The 15,758-nt window shown below is 39.6% G+C and overlaps 1 protein-coding gene across 1 annotated transcript; it reads left to right on the forward strand.

The window, feature by feature from the left end:
* Nucleotides 1–958: 958 nt before the first annotated feature.
* Nucleotides 959–11,948, forward strand: cyp2d6 (cytochrome P450 family 2 subfamily D member 6). Its single transcript, NM_001015719.1, is given in 9 exon segments — nucleotides 959–1,355; nucleotides 2,106–2,277; nucleotides 5,176–5,328; nucleotides 5,863–6,023; nucleotides 7,549–7,722; nucleotides 8,448–8,589; nucleotides 9,690–9,877; nucleotides 10,844–10,985; nucleotides 11,441–11,948. Coding segments are annotated over 9 exon segments (1,518 nt in total). The 5' UTR covers nucleotides 959–1,148; the 3' UTR covers nucleotides 11,620–11,948.
* Nucleotides 11,949–15,758: the final 3,810 nt, after the last annotated feature.

The following is a 15,758-nucleotide window of genomic DNA, read 5'->3' on the forward strand; positions in this document are numbered from 1 at the left end:
CATTACCCTGCAGTATCAGCCCACACATCTGTAACCCAAACTATTCCATTTCACATGTGACTAATCTTACTGTTAATTTGTTTTGTTGATCCCCAGGTAAATATTTCCCTCTGGCACAGCAACTTTCAGTATTTCCATATCCAGTTTTCTCAAACAAAGCCTTCATAATAAAACAGTCTTCTGCTAAAACAGCATCCTTCTTCCATATTACCAGTAATTATGATGGAGAAGAACTTGATGATGATTCTTTTATTGAAGCAGGTAAATATTTAGGGGCATATTTAATAAGATTCAAACCAGTGGAATCCCCAGTGGACTCCCGGCAGTTCTATTATCATAGGTACATTAATGAAGTGGTGTATATCCTAAAGACTGTTTACTCCAATTTGTTGTTTTAGGGTTTAGATCCCCTTTAAACAAGAAATGCCACCACTTGATGAAGCCATACAAGGGATGAGTCTCAGCCGTTCTGATAAGCGGTATCAACAAACAGAAACATAATCTTAAAAACAATTTTATTATTGCATTTATTTATATTCTTTTATACTATTGAATTAGTGTATTGTACTCACAGCTGGGTATACAGGAAGAGTCATATAGATAGGCAAGAAAAGGTCCTGTGATAAAATCAATTTTAGCATCAAAGTCTAACTCCTAGTGCCTCTTGATTTAAATGTTAGTGAAAGTAAGATTGGAATCCCAGAGAGCTGGTTGCATGTGTGGAATAAGAATCTGTAATATTACCAGCAGAGGGAGAACTAAACGTGGATTGGGCTTGGCAAGTATTCAGGAATGTACCTATACAGAGCTGTAATGCAGGTTTCTCTTTGACCTGCAGGTTGAGCAGGAAAATTGATACTGACTGGATTGTACTAGCAGGGAGCTAAGGGTGAGCTGTGAGAGCCCCAGTCTTTCCTGTTCCTGTGCAAGAGAAGACCTTCGGACTAGTTTAGCAGCACAGGGTGTAATTAGTGGCAGGGCTTGTAGCAGTAAAGATTTAGGGCTGGCAAAGTATAGTATCAAGGTAGGGAATATATATATATCTGTATAGCATATGAGAAGAATGGTAATAAGAAGGAGATACACAGTATATTGAGTGAAGTGAAGGATTACACCAAGCACAAAACTAGTTCTGCAGAACAGACACCATGAGCCTTCTATCCCAGCTCTGCCCATTTGCCTTGGGGTGTAATGTCGTCACACTGGGCATCATCTTCACCCTTCTGCTTCTGCTGTTGGACTTCATGAAGCGCAGGAAACCCTGCACAGACTTCCCTCCCAGCCCCCCCTCCTGGCCCTTTGTGGGGAACCTGCTGCAGATGGACTTTAGGGACCTCCACAACAGCTTTAAACAGGTAAGTGCGACCCTTACAGTGCTTTTGCCAAGTGGATGGTTTTGTTGTAATCAGTATGTTTACTGTGTGTCACAGACTGGAGATTGTTGCTATTAAACTATGAAATGACAATCCCAAAGCTTCAGGACTCAGGTGACATTAAGAGCCCAAATTCTGTCCTTTATAATGGCTCTTCTATTGCAGAGAGTGATGCACTTCCCCCTTGACCCACCACAAATTAGGATAGGAAAAGCTGCCTTATGGGTGGCCAGGGGCCTAGAAACACCCCTGCTGGGAAGTGTACAGCCCATAACTTATATGCTTGGTTTATTTATTAGTTGGGTCAGTATACATTATCAAGTTAATTTTAGGATTGGCCTGATGCTTTATACAGAGCTCCCATTATAAACCCTATTGAAAGAAAATCCACCATTCAGAATACATAGCTGAATAACAGACGGCCCACTTTGCCTTCCCTGGCTTTCATTGTAATATCATTGTACAATCAATATATACTGAAACTAAAATCAAAAAGAAGTCTGAATCGTCACAGCATGAATACTGCAAAAACATATACAAAAAATAGTTGCTCACTTTTTATATTCTAGGCAATATGCATGTGTTCAAGTTCTAGCACTAGCTAATTTGGGTAACTGAACCATTGCTGGGCTTATTTATAACATGTGTTATTTTCTACTAGCTATAGCTATTGTATAAACATAAGCCATAAGTATGCTTCTATACATTTCTCTTATGCTCTCCTTGTTACAGCTCTCTAAACAGTATGGGGATGTGATGAGCCTGCGGGTGTTCTGGAAACCCACGGTGGTGCTTAATGGATTTGAAGTAATAAAGGAGGCTTTGATACAGAAGTCAGAGGACACAGCAGATCGTCCCCCATTCAACTTGTATGAAATCCTTGGGTTTGTAGGAAACAACAAAGGTAGCGAGAGTTTATACCTCCATGTAAATAAGAGTTTTGTGCTGGGTACAATAAATACAGGACACAAATATGGTGGTTTATGTACAAAGAAATTGCTCACTATGAGCAAATAAGTTTCATAAATTACAGGTACAGGTATGGAATTCCTTATCAGTAAACCCTTTATCCATAAAGCTCCAGAAGGGCCCCAACCCCATGGCCTTCCTTCCTCTAAGCTGTGGCTTTACTAAGGGAAACATACAGCACACAACTACTTTTCTGACAGATGTTTTATGACTTTTATTGTGCATGAACCTTGCCATGGGCCCAAGTCTCTGGCTGGTGATTTTACTTTTCCCTGCTTATAATTCTTGCCTTTAAAATAGGCAAAACCCTTCCTGACTCTGAGATGAGCTATCCTCCAAAACCCTGTATTTCATCACTTGCTAAAAAGCCATTCAACTCCCTCCTGAAGCTATATAATGTATCAGCCAGTATGACTGATTCATGTAGAGAATTCCACAGCTTCACAGCTCTCACAGTAAAAAAAACCTTTCCCAATATTTAGACGGAACCTCCCTTCTTCTAAACAGTAGCTGGACCTACTGATAAATAAAGCATTTCAGAGGTTATTATATGATCCCCTTATATATTTCTACATTCATATCCCCCTCTTGTCCAACGTAAACAACCCCATTTTGGCCAGTCTTTCTTAATAACTGAGACATTCCATGCCCTTTAACAGCTTAGTTGCCCTTCTCTGGACCCTCTCTAATTTAATAATATTCAGTTTGAGCACTGGAGACCAAAACTGCACAGCATATTCTAGATGGGTCCTTACCAGCACTTTATAAAGTTGAGGATAACCCCCTCCTCCCGTGAATCTATGCCCCTTTTAATACAACTCAAAACCATGTTTACCCTTGCAGCTGCTGCCTGGCATTGCTTGCTACAGCCAAGTTTATTATCTACAAGGACCCCAAGGTTGTTCTCCATGGATTTGCCCATTCCAGGTGCATGACCTTACATTTATACACATTGAATCTCTTCTGCCACTTAGCCGCCCAGATTGCCAGCTTGCAGTCCTGCTGCAAGGATGCCACTTTCTGGATAGAACTTATTGGGCTGCAAACACTTACAATACCACCCCACCCCGCCAAGTCATTAATGAACAAGTGGACCCAATACCCTGTTGGACCCCACTAAGAACCCTACTCCAAGTAAAGAATGTACCATTAACAACCACCCTCTGTACCCGATCCTGTAGCCAGTTCCCTATCCATGTGCAAACAACATGACTATGACCAAGAGACCTTAGCTTACCAGGGCACTTTATCAAACACTTTGGCCAACTAGATCACCTCTGCTGCAACCCTGCTGTCCAACTACTTAATAACCTTATCATATAAAACAATCAGATTTTTCTGACATGACCTTTCCTTCATAAATCCATGCTGATTATTGCTCATAATGCCATCCCGTAGAATGTCATTTTGAATGTGATCCCTAAACAAGCCTTCAAATAACTTTCCCACCATGAATGTCAAATTTACATCAGCTTTCCTCCACTCCTTCGGTACCATACCAGATGAGAGCAAGTGAAAATCAGAGGCTAGTCTAAAACCGAACTAAGCTCTCTCAGTCAGGGTCAGACTAGGGGGGTACAGGGCCCACCGGGGCTGCTGCTGTTCTGGCCCCCTACATCCCCCAGGGGGGCCTGCTTCCCACACAACCCCCTTCCCTTCGAGTGCATGTACACTGTGCATGTATACTTATTTTAGACGCAATTGGAGGAGGGAGAGCTGGTGGGGTTGGGACTGGGCTGGCAGAGCCAACATGGGCCTGGGCCCACCATTTACTCAAAAATTTTGAGTAAACCTTTATGTACTGTATGATGTCCTATGTCAACCACTGATTGAGCTAAGCCAACAGTGCAGTTATCTGGTCTTGGAACTCTGACACTGAAGAAAAGAACTGATTTAACGCATTTGCATTTTTTGTATCCATTATAACCAAAACCATATTGTTACCGTATTTTAAAGAAGCCACACTCTCAACCTGCATATTTTTACAATTAATATACTTAGAAAACTATCTGGGGTTAGCCTTAGACTCTGCTGCAATGCGCTCCTCATTTTCTATCTTTGCCTTCCTGGTTGCTGTTTTACAACATTTCTTATTGTGTTTATATTCAAGAAATGCAGATTCTCTCCCCTCTGACTTATTTACTTCTAAAGGGAATTTTTTTGAGAACAGTAACAACTTAATATCATTTTAAATGACAACCATTTCTGTTCTGTGTATTTAGCAGAAAACATAATGCTCTAATCTATGCTCTGAAACACTGCCCTTAAGGAGTTAAATTTTGCTTTTCTGAAATTCAGGGTCTTTTTTGCCCCAATGTATATTTGTTTTTTGCATCAGACATTAAAGGAGATAACATTATGGTCATTATTACCCAGGGGTTCAACACTTGCACTTTGTGTTCTGGGCCGTTACAGATCACTAGATCCAGTGCAGCATGATTTCTAGTTGGCTCTTGTGACATAAAGATGCCATGTAATAAGTTTATAAACTTTTTTACCCATTTACTGTCCTGGCAATACTGTTGCTCCAGTCAATAGCAGGGTCATTTAAATCCCCATTATTATTATTAATTCCTTAACTGTTTCTGTTTGGAACAGGAGCTTAGCCTCTTGCTCTTCACTTACATTAGGGGGTCTGAGCCTGAAAAAACCAGGTGGGCCCTGTAAGCGAAGTAAGTCTAAGGGGGGGAAAAGGGGCGGGCAGGGGGGGAGAGCAGGCAGCTGGCGGGGGCTTCTAGACGGGTGTAGAAAATAACACAACAAGTAATTATGTAATGCCAGTGTCCAATTAAACAGCCCCCAAATTAAAGTATTTCTTTTGTCTCTTAACCAGCTGTGGTGTTGGCAAATTACGGCCAATCTTGGAAGGACCTAAGAAGATTCACCTTGTCTACATTGAGGGATTTTGGGATGGGAAAAAAATCCCTGGAGGAGAGAGTGAGAGACGAAGCTGGGTACCTGTGTGATGCCTTCCAGTCTGAACAAGGTCAGAAAACACAAGTGCACAAGTTATTTTTGACATATTTGAAATTAGAAAATCGGCCACTGGTGATGAGCCAAATTGCTGAAAAATTTGCTAAACGGCAAAAAATTCACAAAATGTAGCTACTGCAAGACTTTTCTTAATGCGTGTAAGCTTTTATGACAACTTTTTTGATGCAACCATGACTTATTTGACATGAACATGACTTTTTTCTCACATTGCAAATATGGAGCAGCAAATTTTCACCAATGGTGAAATGCTGAATTTTGCAGCGAATGAGGTGAAAAATCTTCTTCATCACGATCGGCCACAGAAAAATTCCTTATAAGACACAAGTCAAAACTGTGCCAGAAAACCCTCGTTAATGAACTTCATGGTTAATATTTCACTCTCTTTATAGTCTTTATAATTAGTCAATACACCTACATGATACAGGTAGTTAATATTTAGTCATTATGTTCATAAGTTGCACACTTACATCAGTTATATTACCTATAAAAGGTGATGTTTTCTAATGCTTTTGCTGTATTTTTGCAGGTGGTCCCTTTGACCCCCATGTTTTAATAAACACAGCAGTCAGTAACGTTATCTGCTCTATCATATTTGGGGAACGCTTTGAATATGATGATCACAAGTTCCTGAAGCTGCTATGTCTAATTGAAGAAAGTATAAAAGCGGAGTCCGGGCCAGTGCCCCAGGTAATGAAAGACAATAAAAAAATGTTTTCAATGACATGTATTAAGGCAGATTTACATTTTAGAAATCTACAGTATTTTTCTTGCTGTTCCTACCTCCTGTCTTGTATTCAAGACAGAAAGGAGGCCTGGCGCACAGTGAATCCTCCATGAAATTCGCCACAATTATTTGACATAAGTAGTAGTAGTGACCTACTTGGAGTTTATCAAAGTTTTTAATGGACATTTTGCAGACTGCTTATATATTTAATGCAGTGATCTTTTGATTTTCTAGGTTTAAACACCCCTTTGAGATATTACTCTAATAGGACCCCCTTAGCCAATAACACATTACATATATACTCTTTATAAATGCATTGCTGTGTCAGACATTCAGTTATATCAAGAATGTCTAAAACCCCAATCCCCAGGTCTCTCTCTAGCAACCTTCAAGCAAGGTGGGCCCAAGTAATCTCTGCCTCAGTAGGATTGCATGATTTCATAGGGGTATTTGTGGATAATAAATGTAGCTTAACAAAAAATCAGAAAAGTACAGTCCAATATTAAAAGGGGTATCAATTTACAACAGGAAAAGGTAATTTTTCACCATAACAAAGCACTGGTAAGACCCCAGTGGCATGCTCTCTGTTATATAAAAGGGACATTATATAGACAGAGAAAGTCTACAGAAGAGCAACTTAACATATAATGAGTATTGATATTTACCTCACAGAAAAACAGATTTACAGCGTATAGCAAAGGTCATATTCACCTAAGCAATTCAAGCCTTTCTAAATGTGAAAAATGGGAAGAAACCACTTAAAAATAAAAAGCTTTTCACTTCTCCTTTGTACAAGAGGTGCAACACATACTGTAACTTGCTTCCATTTGTTTACATCATTCAGTAACCTACAATTATTATAGGGTTTCCCAAACTATTTAAGCAGTAACATTGTCTTTATTTGTAATCCTGTGAGAACTAAATGGCCTAACATTAAAGGAGAAGGAAAGGCAAAGTCACTTGGGGGTGCCAAAATGTTAGACACCCCAAGTGACTTTAATCGCCTACCAGCCCGGGGTAGCTGCAGCGCTTCCTCCTTCTGCCTTCGTTTTGCCGGTAAATGCCAGTGGTCGGCGCGTGCGCAGTAGAGTGAAAAGCCGACTTCTCTGTTAAAGTTCCACTATTCACTCTACTGCGCATGCGCGCGTGGCGAGACAGGAAGGAGGAAACACTTGCTGCTACCCCGGGCTGGTGCAGTTCTCTCCATACAGGGGCACCAGCCCGGGGTACAAGGTAGGCAATTAAAGTCACTGGGGGGTGCCTAATATTTTGGCACCCACAAGTGACTTTGCCTTTCCTTCTCCTTTAACTTAGCTTATTTCATGGTCGAATGATGAAAAACATAATGATTATTCTGATGATGATGATTATTCTTTAATAGGCATGTGAAATTCTCAAATCTTCTTTTAAACAAGTTAGAATTTGCTAAAGCTTGTATATTTACAGTATTACGCTGGACACTATATTGCTTTTATTTTGTGCATCTAGATTATAAGTTCACTTCCCTGGTCATCTAAAGTTCCGGGCCTAGCCAGGCTGTTTTTCCAACCTCGGATACATATGCTTCAATATCTACAAGAAATTATCAATGAGCATAAGCAAACATGGGATTCTGGGCACACAAGGGATTTTATTGATGCCTTCATGCTTGAGATGAAAAAAGTAAGTTTACAAGAGAAGAAGAACAACTAAAACTTGAGTTAGCACACTACCTAGAGGTAGGATTTAGAAGTGAAATATACATTTTAATATACAAATGTAACAAAAAGAAATACAGTGCCAGCTGACAGAGAAACTTATCCATGCTATTTTAAGGACAGGTCATGGGGTCCTTTATTTTGGACATTAACACAACCAAAAGAAAATTAAAGTATTTAAGGAAAGTCTGATAATGTAGTTAAGATTTGGGACTTTTGGCTTATACATAGGCTGACTATTGGCCTTGTGAGGCCCTGCCCTTACTGCTGCACTGCAAGTTAAACTGATAATACCCCCTCCTTTCCCCCCAGCAGATCAATGGGAAGGTAACAGCTCCCTGACACCTACAATGCTTAATATGCTCCCATGCCCCACATAGGGATAGCTATGAGAATAGCACACAATATTGTAACTCCTCCAGTTACACCGAGTAGGAGAAACAATAGCTTATCTGAAAGCAGGTGAATTGTGAAGTGCTGGCTCTTACTATAAAAACACAGAATCAGAATCTGTGACCTAAGATGGCTGCCTGCACAACACTATTACAACTATAAAAATATATTTATTGCTTTCAAGATAACAATTTAAATTGTAGAATTATTTGCAATGTACACAGTGTAATTTACTAATAAAAACTACACCATAAAAATCATGACAGAATCCCTTTAATTTCCTCTTTTTTCTTTTAGGCAAAAGGAGTTAAAGACAGTAATTTTAATGACCAGAATCTTCTGTTAACTACAGCGGACTTATTTTCAGCTGGCTCAGAAACTACAACCACAACCCTGAGATGGGGCCTGCTGTTTATGTTGCTGTACCCAGATGTGCAAAGTACGTTTGTCATGTCATAAAAAGATATTATTAGATATACACTAAATCTCAACTATATTTTATTTGTAGACATTTTTACTTACCCTTTGCTGAGAATAAGAGACGTTAGATAAAGGGCTGGACGAGGCCTTTAAAAATGCAAGATTTTTTCCCTTGTTCATTGTGAGGATCCAAATTTGTTAGATCACAAAGGGTAATTTAACATATAAGATGTACCAGAGAATACCATCTCATTGGGCTTCATACATTCACACTTAGTGGAAGCTCCACTTCCTTGCAAGATAAGATGTCTTGTATAACCCATGATCTTTTGTGGTTGGTCTGACCCACTGTGAGGACGACTTATTTGTACAGAGCATTATAATTTGTGGACAACCTTATTTAACATATTGGTAATGATTTGCTTAGGAGTGCAACAAGGAGCTGAGCATAAGGTCTTAACATCCCCCAATTAATAAACACAATTAATATAGTAATGAAAGTCAAAAAAGACATACACCCATCAAGTTTAACCTTTGCATCTAAATAAACACTTGTTAACTGATCCAGAGAAAGGAAAAAAACCCATATGAAGCCTTTTCAATTTGCCTCAAGCTGGCCATACACGCACCGATATTATTGGACAAAACCTTGTTTCGTACGATATTCGGTGCGGAGGTGATATCGCAGGAGGCTGCTGATATTGGTCGACTCGCCGATCAGGCGGGGTAAAAGATTTTGATCGGGCGCCATTGAAGGTGCCTGAGCAAAATCTGCCTTCAGGGCTTCTTTGGACTCTCTCTAATATCTCTCTCTAATATCCTGTTTGAGCACAAGAGACCAAAACTGCACAGCATATTCCAGATTTTTTTTATAAAAACAAGAATGATGATCTGTTTCTTGTATACTGTCTGACAGGGTGGGCCAATACATCAAATCCTTACTGATCCAGGGCCAAATTGTGAGCTAATTAGGATGGCCTACCAAGTAGGGTATGGAGTCTCTGGGCATTCCTGGTACCCATTGGCTTGGAGGGATGAATTGGCCAACTCTTCTGGTGGGTGCAGCATCCTAAAAGCTTTAAGACAAATGACACACTGGGCATCTTCTCCTGCTTTCAGGAAAGGTGCAAGAGGAAATTGACCAAGTGATTGGAAGAACCAGGAAGCCTACCATGGGAGATGTATTACAGATGCCTTATACCAATGCAGTCATCCATGAAATCCAGCGTTATGGAGATATAATCCCTCTCTCTGTGCCACATATGGCATACAGAGACACACATATCAAAGGCTTTTTCATCCCAAAGGTAAGTAATGTAAAAATGTTTCCTAAACTGTGATAATATATTTTCTGTCTTGATTTCCCACCTGCAGTACATTCCAGCTCCCTGACAGTATAATACAAAGCTACATATCATGTCACACACAGTATTATCTCATTGCTCTTGTATTTTGTTGTTTTTTTTTTTGTTTTTTTTCAATATAAATTTTTAATGATTTGAGTAACATTGGGAAAACAAGAAGGGGTAGGTACACATATTTGCTTCTTACAAATTGTATTCATTTGAAATTATACAATGTTTAAATTTGTTAGGTTAAACCATGGGGGGGAGGGAAGGGGAGGCGGATGTGGGAAGGGATAGGAGGTGGGGGAGGGGGGTGTCCCTCTAGGGGGCTAGCTTGTGGATTGTTTGTAGAAGTCCGATTCTTTAAAGGATAGCCAGTGGAGCCAGGTTGTGCTGTAAGTGTTCCGGGGATGAAAGAGACATTTCTTCGAATTTGTGTATTTCTTCAACTTTCTTGTACTCTTGTATTTTGTTATCATTAGTTGTAATAGCCTCTCAAAAGAGAAACAAATAATTCTACATGTGATTACCTGTTCCTGAAATATTAGAGATTTCTTATCAAGTCTGTAGGAAGATACTTTGGGATTTTTTATTTGTATGCTTGCCCACTCTTCTGCTAGAGATGCAATACAAAAAAACAAAGCCTTTCAAACCCAGCTTGGTACAGGCCATACCATACAGTTTCAGGTAATAAAAGCCTCAAGTCTTCATAAAGGATTTTACTATAGAGAACAATAGAAAGTCTTCATTTTGGATGCTATGAATAAATGCATACAGTAAGTACTGTAGGCTTCTAGGGGCTATAAGTTAAGGCAAGCTTTACACACTGGCACCAATTCAGGCCTTGGTTGTATCTGATAAATTTAATCCGATTTGCTTCTTCGCTACCAAAAATTAATTAAAATCAAAACAACTTGATCTTTACAGGGCACCGTTATTATGACCAACCTGTCCTCTGTGCTTAAAGATGAGAAAGTCTGGGAAAAGCCTTTCCAGTTTTATCCGGAGCATTTTCTTGATAGGGACGGCAAATTTGTGAAAAGAGAAGCATTCATGGCATTCTCTGCAGGTAATAATAGTGATACGTATACAAAACTAGATAAGGCAGTGGAACATAAGTTACTTACATCTCACCTCGCATCATAGACCATGTACTTTATGGGTCAGGGACTTGCTGTGCATTCTGATTTACAGTACTGCATACAATTGGCAGCACTGAGTAAGAATGACTATAATGCAGTATTTACATATTGGGCTAATGATATTGCTTTTATGTAACTTAAAATTAACTTAAACTATTGTTTCCCCAAGAGTGTGGGCTCTATTAGGGGAAGGGGTAGAGGAAGCAATATTATGGTGATGGGTGCCCTTTAATCAGTGGTAAGGGCATTTTTTGCATCTGACAGCAGAAGTAAAATGACCCAAGTGTCATCAGCCTTTATCCCTTTATCTCCACAAAGCACAACTGAATATTTGTGCATGTTTTTTTTTAAAATTTAAACTTTAGATATTTGTTGTTTCCAGGTCGCCGTGTTTGCCTAGGAGAGCAGTTGGCCAGGATGGAACTGTTCCTTTTCTTCACGTCTCTCCTGCAGCGCTTCTCATTTCAGATCCCTGATGGCGAGCCTTGCCCACGGGAAGATCCAGTGTTTGTATTCTTGCAGGTCCCACATGATTATAAAATCTGTGCCAAGGTTAGATAGACAGCTGCTTATTACATGTGTGTTCATACACACAATCGAAAAAATAGTTTATATTACAAAAAATGTATCTACTAGGTAGCCTAAATAATTGCCAGTTTTTTGGCACAGAAAGTCTAAAAGCTGAATCTGTGTGATCAGGCTATTAGTTGCTTATGCATGTTTGTAATATTTCTTCTTATTTAAGGGCTTGATTGATTTACAGTAACCAAGTTCATGTTTTCCTGCTGTTTTATTGTGGGGGGAGGTGTTTATTTTAGGCTTATGTATCACTGGGTGTTCTGATTGCCATAAGTTGAAGTGTGACAAAAATAAAAAGGAAAATAACTTGCTACTCTTGTTCTAAATTCTAATAAACATTGAATTGAAAAAACATGATATTGGATTGGATAAAGAGGTCTAGTGCTTTGAGCAAGTGAGTACCTTTTACCTCTTATTTTGTAATTCATAAATCATTTGCTCGATACAACTCTGCCCACACAGTGAAAGTAGCTATTGCTACAGCACAGCTAGCGGATATCACTCCACTTGCCTCCACCTAGTGCAAATTCACCAACTCAATGCTGAAATGCCGCTGGCTCTACTTCCCATGGTACCTTCTGGCTCAACTCTCCCTTTTCAGAGAGTCTCTTCCCATCTATAACACTTTCCATACAAAACTGACAACTGTATATCCACTATATCCCCCATCTGAGCCTGAGCTACAAACAGGGAATGATAGGTACCCAGCCACCACTAAGCCATAATATCTCAACAGAGATACAAGAACAAATGCATTAGGCAGTGCCATGAGTCAAAATAAAAGAAACAAAGACAGACAGTCTAATAACAAAAGACTGGGAGCATTAATACATTATTCAAATTTGGCATATGGTGTACAGATTTCTAGTTGTTATTTTAAGCCACCACTCACTGCAATGGACAAAGTGTTATAACTATAATTGGTGGGGAGAACTGTGAGATGGAGGTGTCACGGTGTATAAGAACATCTCTGTGTATTACTGAATGTGAATAACACACAACATGTTCCTTCTCTAAGAGCACCAAAGACAGTAAGACAGTATTTATTGTTTCTTGAAGTATAACAAAAGCAAAAAGGATTTATGAAATAAAGGCACAGTTGGTAGAGAGGCAACAGCAGTAGCAATATAATGGTGCATTTCATTCTGTGCAGACATTTATATCGGGACTCAGGGAACGACACTAAGCGGAGTGCACGCACCGCTGTAGAAATCTAGGATAGAGGTAGAAGAGCAAAGGTCTGCTGCAATAGACACACGGCTTGTTTATTGTGCTTCATCTGATTAGTCTGTCACGGGACATGTTTTATGTTCATTCTGCATGTAATTCTGCCTGGAGCCAAGTGTTTACTATAGACAATTAACAATACAGGATGGTACAGGGGCTACAACATTTTGGGAAATATTTTTACTGTCTCTACTCCCATTTATGGTACCGTTGCTCTACTAGTATTTTCTTTGTCATACTCACAACTGGCAACTCCCTGCAGCTGCCAACCCCACTCCTGCTGCTTCTGGGACATACTGTACCTAGCTCTTAGTGACATTGCAGAACTAGGTCACCAGCTTGTATAGCCTGGTCAGCACAGTTAAGCTTAAAAATATATGATCTTGAAAACACACTAACATTTTGGTTTGTCCATGTCAGTAGTTTTGAAACTACATGTTCTCCATGTGGAGATTTATCAAGGGAGAGGGGCAGGGTAACTACTATTGGTGCCACCTTTCTGATCCACTTTATCCTGCCGCTGGGGGTTGGTGCTGCTTGATAACATCACAGGGGCGGGTAATGGAAGGGCCTGTGATGCCCCAGGGGCAGAGAATGGGTGGGCACATGACAACACGGGCTGGGAAATGGGTTGTTTGGGAAAATAAAAGGCTTTGGAGATGATATAATAGAAAGGGTTTAGCAGTGAAAAACTTTAGGGCAGAGAGGACAAGATGGGCAATTACAAATTCACAAGCAACTACACTGCTACTGGTAAAATGGCTACTCCTTCTCTCAGCAGTCCACTAGATCTTAGACAGCTACGGGGATCCTTAGGTTAGAAGGGAATAAGCTCCCCTTCCTGCTCAATTAATGCTAAAGTACTCCTTTGTGGATTTAGTTAATAAATGTTGTTGTTTGCCACTGGCACCCATTGTTACAGTCATAGGCAGAGAGTGATTTTATTTTTCATTTAGGGAGGCTAAATGTGGCTGCACAACCATTGTATGGAGAGAGACAATAGATACCAAACATATTTTATACAGTAATGGGGTAATGTAATAATAGACACTAAGTTTGCCCAGGTGCAGTAACCCATAGCAACCAATCAGCAAGTAGCATTTACTGGTCACATGTTTAAAAGCAAACATATTTTTGGTTGCTATAGGTTATTGCTATAGGTTATTGCTCCTGGTCAAACTAAATGCAGATTTACTATTCTCATTTTTTTCTCTTTAAAAGTTTGAATAAACTCATTTCCACAAATGTCTGACATTTACTATAAAGTCTGAACTGAGTGTGTGGGAAAAATTCACTGACAAATCATGAAACTGCATCTTTTTCAAATTGTTGCACCAGACAGGTGTCAGGATGGGATGGATAGTTACTTTGTGCCTGGCTACTTTAAACATTGTTGGCCACAGTTCAAGTATTTTCTTTCTCGCCAGCCACAGCATGTCCACAAAGTTTAAGACCCAGAAGAAGGAGCGGAATTTGGATTGGCTAGGGGGAGGTTCAGAGTTCGCCCTTTAGACAATCTGATTCCCTCAAAGCTGCCCTGGGACTTAAAGGGAAAAAGAATCTACAGGGAAGCTCTAGCAGACATGTTAGAAGATAGTTGACCTGTGGTTGCAGATGTATACACATATATCTGACACAGTGGGCTGGAAATAGCATACTTCCCAACATCTGAAAATGCAAAGAGGGACAATAATAAATGGTGCGCATAGCATGGCAATTTGTCAACCATGCCCATTTTGTGAAAACACCCCCTAAATGTCACTCCCATTTTACAAAATTTGGCAGGTTATGTAAAGTTTGAACACATTTCTGGAGGTTTATGTGTTAATACAGTTTTGCTAGTAAAAGAGCTTTAATAGAGCTTCTCCAGCAGAAAGCTCAGACTCAGGCACAATGCACTGAGATGGCGCCTACACACCAATATTACAACTAAAAATATACATTTGTTGGTTCAAGAATAACATTTGAAATGGTAGAATTAATTATTTGCTATGTAAACCATGTAATTTAGATATAAAAAGTATGTAGTATGTTTTTTAAAGGTGAACTACTCATTTAAGTATCAGGCAGCCTCCCCAAGCCTTAATGAAAATGCTCCCATGCTTACTGTTTCAACCAGAGAGATATAATTCTACTATACCCTGCCTCCATCATATGTGAGGGCCCACACCTGAGGATAAAAAGTCTCACAGAAAAGATTTGTTGGTAAAGCTTATAGTTTTGGGAGCCCCAGATTTTACCATAGCCTTACCAGTCTGGTTGGTAAAAAAGTTGCTTCATGCCAAATTTATTAATAGGTAAAAACCTTAAAAATATAGGAAGGCAGATATTTTGTTTCAGAAAAAGTGGCACTACTAGTCCCACGTTGATACAGTATCAGTCATCATACATATATGTAGGGAGCTCACCTTCTCTTATGCATTCTGTTTGCTTATTTTCTGGTCAATTTCCATTTTTTTATGTTTTTTTACTTTTTGTAATTATTTACCACCTTTGCTTCTATCCACCTTTTTTAACATTCTCCCCATTACCACCTTTCCTCTTCTGCTTTTCACTTTTTTCCATCTACTTTTATGTATGTAAACAATATTATCTTTTCCTTCCCTTTCATTTGATTGTATACACCCTTGGGAGCCACTGTTTTTTTTCCTATCCTTTTAGACTCCTTTCATTACATGTTATATGCTGTCTACTCTTTTTCACCTTTATCTAATTCCACACTGCTGTCTCTCTGGTCTCTAGCTTCTTATAGTATATTATCCTTTCACTATCTGCTTTCCCTTTCTTCCCTGCATCTCTTTCTTTGTTCTGCCTAATCATTTATCCACTGGGGGAACCACTGGACATACCTATGCCAGTGGGGGGTTCCCAAAACACCCCCTGGGCATGTGTAC

Source organism: Xenopus tropicalis, chromosome 4, assembly GCF_000004195.4.
Source record: "Xenopus tropicalis strain Nigerian chromosome 4, UCB_Xtro_10.0, whole genome shotgun sequence".
Taxonomy (NCBI): Eukaryota; Metazoa; Chordata; class Amphibia; order Anura; family Pipidae; genus Xenopus; species Xenopus tropicalis.